Below are 8,251 nucleotides of genomic sequence, written 5' to 3'. Positions count from 1 at the left end.
GGGAGAGGGAGAGAGAGGGCACTAAAGGGAAAAGGAGGAGGACTGGGGATACAGCTCAATGTGAAGACCCTAGGTTCAAACCCCAGAATCACACAAACAGAATATGTTACCCAAAAGTTTAAGAGGAAAATCTGATGAAGATGACTGCGGGGATCTGGAACTTCACAGCATCTTTCTGGAGGAGGAGAGAGCTGCTGGCACACCTGAGGCTGTGCGTGTGCTCAGAAAAGTTGTGAGAAGGCCCTAAGCTTTCACCTCTGACCTGGAAGCTCTTGCAGAAGCAGGAAGTGAGGACCAAGGCAGAGCTGGAAACAGACTGTCCAAGTGCCCACTGTGTGCTGCAGCCCGAACACAGAGCCCCTCAGCAAAAATGATAAGATTTTGCTGTTGTTTCACTAAATTCAGAAATCTCTCTCCAATCATTAGGTAACTACTAAGAGAACGGAACAAACTTTAGTGCACAAACACAGCAAAGAACACAGACTTTGCAGAATTAGTTCAGAAGAGTCTCAAAAACAAACAAACAAACAAAAAACCAGCTGGGCATAGATAGTAGTGCATGCCTGTAACCCCAGCATTTGGGAGGCTGAGGCAGAAGGATTGCCTCTACTTCAAGGCCAACCTGAATTACATAGTGAGGCCCTGTCTCAAAAAATTTTTAAAAATAAAAATTGAGGCCAGTCTGGGCAACTTAGCAAGACCCTGTCTCAAGATAAAATAAAAGGGTAAGGATATGAGGATATAGCTCAGTGGGAGAGCAGCCCTGGGTTTGGCCCTTAGTACCTCAAAAAAAAGAGAAAAATCCTAGGGAAGATGTAATATTTATAAACCTAGGGCTGGGGATTTAGCTCAGTGGCCCTGCACCTGCCTGGCAAGAACAAAGTCCTGAGTTTGATTCCTAGTACAAAAAACTAACAAAGCTTTAAAATAGGGAGTTCAAGGCCAGCCTGAACTATGTAATGAGACCTCATCTCAAAACAAAACAAAACAAAACAAAAATTACCAAAATTACTATTATCAGGAGGAAAAAAGGAACTTTACTACTTTATGGTGCGGGGGAGATGTCAAGAAATACTGTGAACAATTGCAAGCCAACAAATATGGTAACTTAGCCCAGCAGCCTTGGACTTGAGCAGTATTGAGGGAGGAGACGTGGAGGTGAGGGTTGGGACAGGTGAGGGAGGAGCTCTGCCCAGCACCCCCGCTCTTTCCCTGACCTCCTTGCCTCTAGTCTCACTTTGTAGCTCAGGCTGACGTTGAATTTGCTATGTACCCCAGGCTGATCTGGAACTAGCAGGGATCCTCCTGCCTCAGCCTCCCAGAGTGCTGGGATCACAGCATACATCACAATACCCAGCTTGTCCAGATCTTTCTTTCTTCCTTTCTTGTAGTCCAATTTTATTTTCTTTTTGATGAGTTGTTCAGATATTTATTAAACATTTTCAATCCTATTTTATATAAGCGTTCTCAACAGTGGAAGTATACTATCATGCTTGATTTTTTCCCCCCTAGTACTGGGAATCGAACTCGGGACTTTACGCTTCAAGGCAGCAACACTGAGATAAATCCCCAGGCCTGTCTAGATCTTTTTGACAAACTTTTCCCTTTGCTGTCAGAAAAGCAGCTAATAGGGCCCAAGGATGCAGCTCAGTAAGAAGGCTTTAGAAGAGCTTTGTTTTGCTTCTTCTCCTACAAGGAATGTGGACTGTTATTCTCTAAGGTTACCGTTGAGTAAGAACCTAGGGGCAGTGATTGCGAACTTTTTAAAGCTTTCGATGAGAACACACAGCTCCCTGCAGCATGCATGACATAGGCTTGCCAACCACTGGCCCATCGTAAGCTGAAACTCCACAGATCTTGCAGTGTTTACCAAGTCACTTTGGTTTCTTGAACAAATACTCATTGAGTTGCTACAAATCTTCGGTTAATTTCTGGGGTTGTGAAAAGCCGATTCTCATGTGTGTGTTTTTCCCATTGTTTTCATGGAGGGGTGGAGCTTTGGGTTTCTTACTGTGCATTGTGTCATCATTACCCACATACAATAGTTCCTATCACACCTGTTCTCCAGAGCAATCCTGCTAGAAGTGTACTGTTGTCTTCGTCTCACAAGGGAGGAAACTTCTTCATTCCCTGTGTATTACATTGGGAACTGTGAAAGGAACCAAAGTAGTCGGTGTAAGCAACACAGCTTATTTTTCACACAAAAGTCTCAAAAGGTATAACAACAGCATTGCTCTTCAGATCCAGCAGGCTTCTTTGTTCTGGTTGCTCTCCACTTCCATTTCTAGGCTGTTATTCTTCTTGTCACCTTCCATCCATTAAGAGGGAGAAAAGGGAGAGGGAAACCATGCCTAGTCTTCCAGCACATCATCTAGTACAAACATTCTAGCCCTCTTACTCCCATTGGCTGGAAAGGATCACATGGTCACCTATAGCTGCAAGGGAGCCTGGAAATGTAGTCCCTTATCACATAAGTCATATGGAAAGCTAAAGTCTCTATAACTGTGAAAGCAGGGAGAATAGAATCTGTCATATATATCCTCTTGGAACCAGGTTTCCAGGGGGCACAAAGAAGTTTATGGTGATAAATATGATAGCATATGCCTGTAATCTAGGAGGCCAAGGCAGGAGGATCGCAAGGTTGAACCCATCCTGGGCAACTTAGTGATTCAGCAAGAATGTTATTTTCAAAATAAAAGAACTAGGGATACAGCTCAGTGTGAAAGCCCTATGTTCAATTTCTAGTAAAACACACACCCACACACATAATGATGTTTGGGCCACATGGTGTCATGGTTTAAAAATAAAGTTTCTAGCCAGGTGTGGTGATCTGTAATCCCAGCACTCGGGAGGCCGAGGCAGGAGGATCACTGTGAGTTCGAGATCAGCCTGGGCTACATAGTGAGTTCCAGGTCAGTCTCAACTACACAGTGAGACCTTGTCTCAAAATAAATAAATTAATAAAAAAAAAAAAAAGTTTCTAGCCAGGGATTTAGCTCAGTGGTGACACCACCTTCCTCAAAATCGTAAGGTCCTGAGTTCAATCCCTGGTACCAAGAGGTTTGAATGGGAGGAATAAATAAAAGATGTGGGTACGCTGGGCTTGGCGGTAGAGTGAGTATGTTTACCTTGCAAGGAGTTCCTTTATCATTCTCCAGTGCCTGGGTAGAATGCCCAGTTCATCTCTGTGTCAATACCAAGAGCATTTATCTGTGTTGGCCTGGGACCACCCTTTGTCCCCTGCGTGTCTGAGCATCCGACCTCACCCCCTACTCCCTCCTGGGTCCCACTACTTATTCCCTCCCAGCAGACCATGAAGTAAATGGGTCCACGCCTAGGTTTGGCAGACAGGACCACTACGAACCAGAGGGGCCACTGCCAGCCAAATCACACATCACTGCGGGGCAAAACTGAGGGATAAAAGCAGTGCCCCGCAGTGCTGGAGTTTCTCTTGGGGCTGGGATTTGTCAGCACACCCCACTGAACCAACTGTCTCCCCTTCTTCCCCAGAGTGGGGTCAACAACGGACTAGTCCATGCCAAGGACTCTATCATCAGCTTGAAGGAAAAGACCAGCCGGGTAAACCAGCACGTGCAGACCCTGCAGGTGTGAGGACCTCCCTCCCCTCAACACCTCCTCTTCCCCAGCTTAGCTGTTCCCCCTCTGGATAGAGCCTGCCTCCCACTGGGGAGCTGAGGCTTAGAAGGGAAAGGGCCCCCAGGCCCAGAACCCCCTCCCCATGCACGGCCTGTCCCTGCTCCAGAGCGAATGTTCCCTGCTGAGTGAGAATCTAGGGAGAAGGCGGCAGGAGGCTGAGGAGCTGGAGGGTTACTGCAGCCAACTCAAGGTGAGAGGCTGGGGCAGGCGAGGGGTGCGGAAAAGGCCAAGGAGGCCTGGAGGAGGCGGGAGGAGGCGAAGGGAAGCTCCCCGACAGCCTGGCCGAAACGGAGGCCAAGGGTCTCGAGGCGGAGCTGGACGGGAAGGCAGGGTCCCCGCCTGGTGTCCTGACCCAGGAGAACTGCAAGAAGGTGACCCGCTCGGTGGAAGATGCTGAAATCAAAACGAACGTCTTGAAGCAGAACTCAGCCCTGTTGGAGGTAACGGGGGGTCCAAACCTCGGGGTCCCTGGGGCGGCTCGGGGGTGGACGGGTTGCTGCAGGAGGAAGCTGGACGCTGTGACCCGCGCTTCCTCTTCTGCCCAGGAGAGACTGCGATTCCTCCAGCAGCAACTTCAGGACGAGACGCCGCGGAGGCAGGAGGTCGAGATGCAGGAGCTGGAGCTGAAGCTGGAGGCCGGCCTCGCCCGCTCCGGCCTGTCGGGGAGCCTCGAAGAGGCCTCGAGGGTGCGCAGCGCGGAGCCCGGCGGCTGCGGATCTGGGCCCCGGGATGGGGAAGCGCCCCACGCGAGCGAGCAGGAGCTGCAGAAGGTCTCAGCCAGCGTGGAGGAGCTGAGGTGGGCGGGGCATGGGTGGAGCCCGGAGTAGCGGTGGGCGGGGCCAAAGGAGTACGTGCGGTGGGCGGGGCCTGAGGTGGGGGCCTGGATAGATCCTGGGCTGAGGTGGATGTTGGAAGATCCTGGGGTTAGGCCGAATGGTAGGATCTTGAAGACCCCAAGAGGGAATGCTTGGAGGCAGTGCCTGGCAGGACTTCCAAGAAGTGATTTTTGAGTTTACGGCCATTGGGCTGGCAGCAGATTCCCTCAAGTGGATAGCACAAGATATTTTGGGGACAAGTTATATCCGGAGTCCTGGATCATGGTCTTAGTGGGGTGGGGTGGGGTCGATGGCAGCGTGACCACGCCCAGTCCCCCACCCGCCCCGTCTCTCTGCCCCTGCAGGAGGGAGGTGTCCTCGCTGGCAGCACGGTGGCATCAGGAGGAGGGGGCGGTGCAAGAAGCCCTGCGGCTGCTTGGGAGCCTGGGCGGAAGGCTCGACGGCTTCCTGGGTCAGTGGGAGCGCGCGCAGAGCGACCAGGCGCAGACGGCGCGGGGCCTGCAGGAGCTGCGTACCCGGGCGGACCAGCTGTGCACCTTGTGAGGGCGAGGCCCGAGGGACGGGGTGCAGCCAGCAGGGGCAGTCAGCTGGGCCTGCGGCTTCAGGTCACACTGAAGCGGAGGAGCGCCAGTTAGCAGGAGGGGCTGCCGTGCATAATAAGGCATGAGCGCTGGGGCCAGTTAGGGAAAGTGTGAAGGGGCGGGGACAAATGAAGTCAAGAGAAGCCAATTAGTAAGCGCCAAATCCTAACCTCTCCACCACCAGGGAAGCTAAGCGATGTCAATTAGAGAACTGGATGAAATCAGTGCAGATATTAAAACAAACGGAGCTGGGCTTGGTGGCACAGGCCTGTAATCCAAGTACTTGGAAGGCTGAGGCAGGAGAATGGCCGCCAAGTTCGAAGCCAGCCTGGACTATACGGCGAGACACCGCCTCAAAAAAAATAAAAAAATAAAAAATAAAACGGAGATTCTCATCAGAACAGAGGGATCAGCAACTGCAAGTTCCAGCCCAGCCTAGAAATTTAAGGACTTAGTGAAACTGTCTCAAAAATAATAATAAAAATGGAAGGGGGGGGCCACTGGTGATGTAGCTCAGGTCAAAGGGCACGGGTTTAATCCCCAGTAAGAACGGAGGAAAACCGGCAGGGCGGAATATCGAAGGCTTCACCGAGGCACAGTGCTGGGCTGGGGACGGGTGAAGCTTTCCAGGACCCCACAGCACCGATGCTCTCTTCCTCAGGGTGGAGCGGTCAGCAGTGTCTCTGGCTTCCCTGAGGAGCGAACTGGAGGGGCTGGGTCCAGTCAAACCAATTCTGGAGGAGCTGGCACGGCAATTTCAGAACTCTCGAAGGGGACCTGACCACTCCGTGAACCTGGGTCGGTCACCCCAAGGCTCCTGTGCTCGCTGTGCCAGGTACGGGGGAGCATTCTGGGTCACACTAAGGGCAGTGCATTGAAGGCGATGGGGCACTGGCAAGGGAAGGCGAGTGTGTTGTGGGAGCCAGGCCTTCCCTGTGCACGGAGGGACCAGCCAGGCCCGCTGCATTGTTGGAGCCACGGCTCTTCCCACCCTGCAAGGTAAGGTGAGTGTCTTATGGACCTCAAGAGACTTGCTGCACTTGGAGCATTGCGTACTTCTGGTGCATCTGGGGAAGGTGAGAACGTGGCCGGTGGTGATAGGTGCTCACGGTGTTGCAGGGAAAGCGAGGCATTGAGGCATTGCAGAATAAAGGGTTACCATGCTGAATTCATGGCAGGTCCTCGGGATTGAACCCAGGGACTTTTGCTTTTTTTTGTTGTTGTTTTGTTTGTGGATCGAACTCAGGACCTTGCACTTTCGAAGCAGGCGGCAGCACCACGGAGCTACATCCCGGCCCTCCTTTTTTATTTTATATTCCGAGACAGTGTCTCAATAAGTTGCCCAGGCTGGCCTTGAACTTTTGATCTTCCTCCCTTCCTCAGCCTCCCATAGGGCTGGGATTACAAACGTGCACCACCACGCCCAGCTAAATGGCAGCTTTTGACAGCCAGTGGAAGACAAGGGCTGTCTTTGAGAGGAGGAACCAAAGGACATCTGATGGGTGGTGGGAAGGTTGCAGGGGGTGAACAGGCCCAGGGCCAGGTAGAGATTGGCAGGTGAGTGTGGGGCATCTTGGGAATGGAGTTGGTACCGAGCCTCCTTCACCGGTGACCTGCCTGTTCCAGCCAGGGGCAGCAGTTGTCCACGGAGTCCCTGCAGCACCTGCTGGAGCGAGCGCTGACCCCACTAGTGGATGAGGTGAAGCAGAGGAGCCTGACCCCTCCTGCCTGTCCCAGCTGCCAGAGGCTACACAAGAAAATTCTGGTACCAGGGACATGGACTATCATGTGCTGCTTTACTTTGCTGGCAGGGCAGGGAGCTTGGGCACAAGGGGACTACCCACGTATGACAGGAAGGGCAGGGTTGGGCTGAGCCACAGGCCTCAGAGTGGTTCTGATGCATGAGAAGAAGCAAGCAGGTTGGTGATTATTGAGTCAGAGGCCAATAATTCTGCAGTTTGGTTGATATACTTGGGCCCAAAGCATGATGGGACATTGGATCTGGTGCATTGTGGGACATGGAGACAGATACCAATTTTAAGGTTCCTGGAACATGGGCCTGATTTTTGTAGCTCTTCAGTGAAAAAAATGCATTCTTATGGGGCCATTGAGGCTAGACGGACCAGTGACTATAGGTCACAGTAAGCTCCTGCGTTATGAGAAATGGAAGCATAGGTCTTCCTAGGACATTGTGCAACAGACTGAAGCCCAATGGCTGCTGGAACGTGAGTCCTGCTGCATTGTGGGACATGGAGATCCAAAGTATTATGGGATGTTGGCCTATGAAATGTTGGGATAGATGTGGTGGGTGAGACTGACAAGCAAGGCAGCACAGGACGTTGATGTGGGCAAATGACAGGCTGAATACAGGGCTTGGTGCACTGTGGGATACAAAGAGGGCACCAAGGACTAGTTCTTGAGAGATACTGGTCTGAGACCAGCAGATGTGTGGTCTGGTGAGATGGGAACACAGAGGTCATCCTGTGGGGGGCAAACACATGTCACATACAGGTTAATAGCACTAGGGAACAATACTAATAATTTATTGCTTCCTGGAGCAGACACAGGATCAGTGTATGATGGAATTTGGAAGGCCAGTGCATTGTGGGAGGCCAGGGTCAGGCTCAGGCTCAAGGCATGATGGGAAACTCCGGGGTGGGGTGCGGACCCATGGGACCCTGCCCCTTGCCCTCTGCGACCCAGCTCCCCCTCCACTCCCAGCCCATTCCAGCAAGTCCAGCGGTGCCTACACTCCTCTCCCCAGGAACTGGAGCGCCAGGCCTTGGCCAAACACGTTCGGGCAGAGGCCCTGAGCTCCACCCTTCGGCTGGCCCAAGACGAGGCCCTGCGGGCCAAGAATCTGCTGCTGACAGAGAAGATGAAGCCGGAGTGAGGAAGGAGGCAGAGGGCATGGGAGGAGGGTGAGGTCTTGGGATCAGGGCCTGACCTCTCCTCCACCCGCCCCAGGTGCCAAGGCCCCTAGCCCCGGCTCTCATGTCATTACAGGGAGAAGGTGGCCACTCTGGACTATCTCCACCTGAAGATGTGCTCTCTCCACGACCAGCTCAGCAACCTGCCACTTGAGGGCTCTACAGGGACAATGGGGGGAGGAAGTAGTGGCGTGGCTCCCCCAAAACGTGGGGGCCCAGCCCCCGAACAATAAATAGCCTCTCTTGC

General features: G+C 52.6%; 1 protein-coding gene across 4 annotated transcripts in view; it reads left to right on the top strand.

Moving 5' to 3' along the window:
- Tsks (testis specific serine kinase substrate) overlaps positions 1 to 8,251 on the top strand; it is an 11,106-nt gene extending 2,855 nt beyond the window's left edge. The window contains exons 3-11 of one of the 4 annotated variants that reach the window (XM_010640702.3): positions 3,511 to 3,606; positions 3,764 to 3,847; positions 4,014 to 4,097; positions 4,203 to 4,453; positions 4,838 to 5,032; positions 5,736 to 5,909; positions 6,701 to 6,839; positions 7,796 to 7,995; positions 8,081 to 8,251. In XM_010640702.3, the coding sequence (XP_010639004.1) occupies positions 3,511 to 3,606; positions 3,764 to 3,847; positions 4,014 to 4,097; positions 4,203 to 4,453; positions 4,838 to 5,032; positions 5,736 to 5,909; positions 6,701 to 6,839; positions 7,796 to 7,995; positions 8,081 to 8,237 (1,380 nt within the window). In that variant the 3' untranslated portion in view covers positions 8,238 to 8,251. The remainder of the gene's footprint in view (positions 1 to 3,510; positions 3,607 to 3,763; positions 3,848 to 4,013; positions 4,098 to 4,202; positions 4,454 to 4,837; positions 5,033 to 5,735; positions 5,910 to 6,700; positions 6,840 to 7,795; positions 7,996 to 8,080) is intronic. The other 3 variants (XM_010640704.3, XM_010640705.3, XM_010640706.3) reach the window with 3 other exon arrangements.

The sequence above is a fragment of the Fukomys damarensis genome, unplaced genomic scaffold (genome assembly GCF_012274545.1).
Source record: "Fukomys damarensis isolate Sample0158 unplaced genomic scaffold, DMR_v1.0_HiC HiC_scaffold_19, whole genome shotgun sequence".
Taxonomy (NCBI): Eukaryota; Metazoa; Chordata; class Mammalia; order Rodentia; family Bathyergidae; genus Fukomys; species Fukomys damarensis.
Note: the sequence above shows the minus strand (reverse complement) of the source record. Positions and strands in the feature narration are given on the sequence as shown.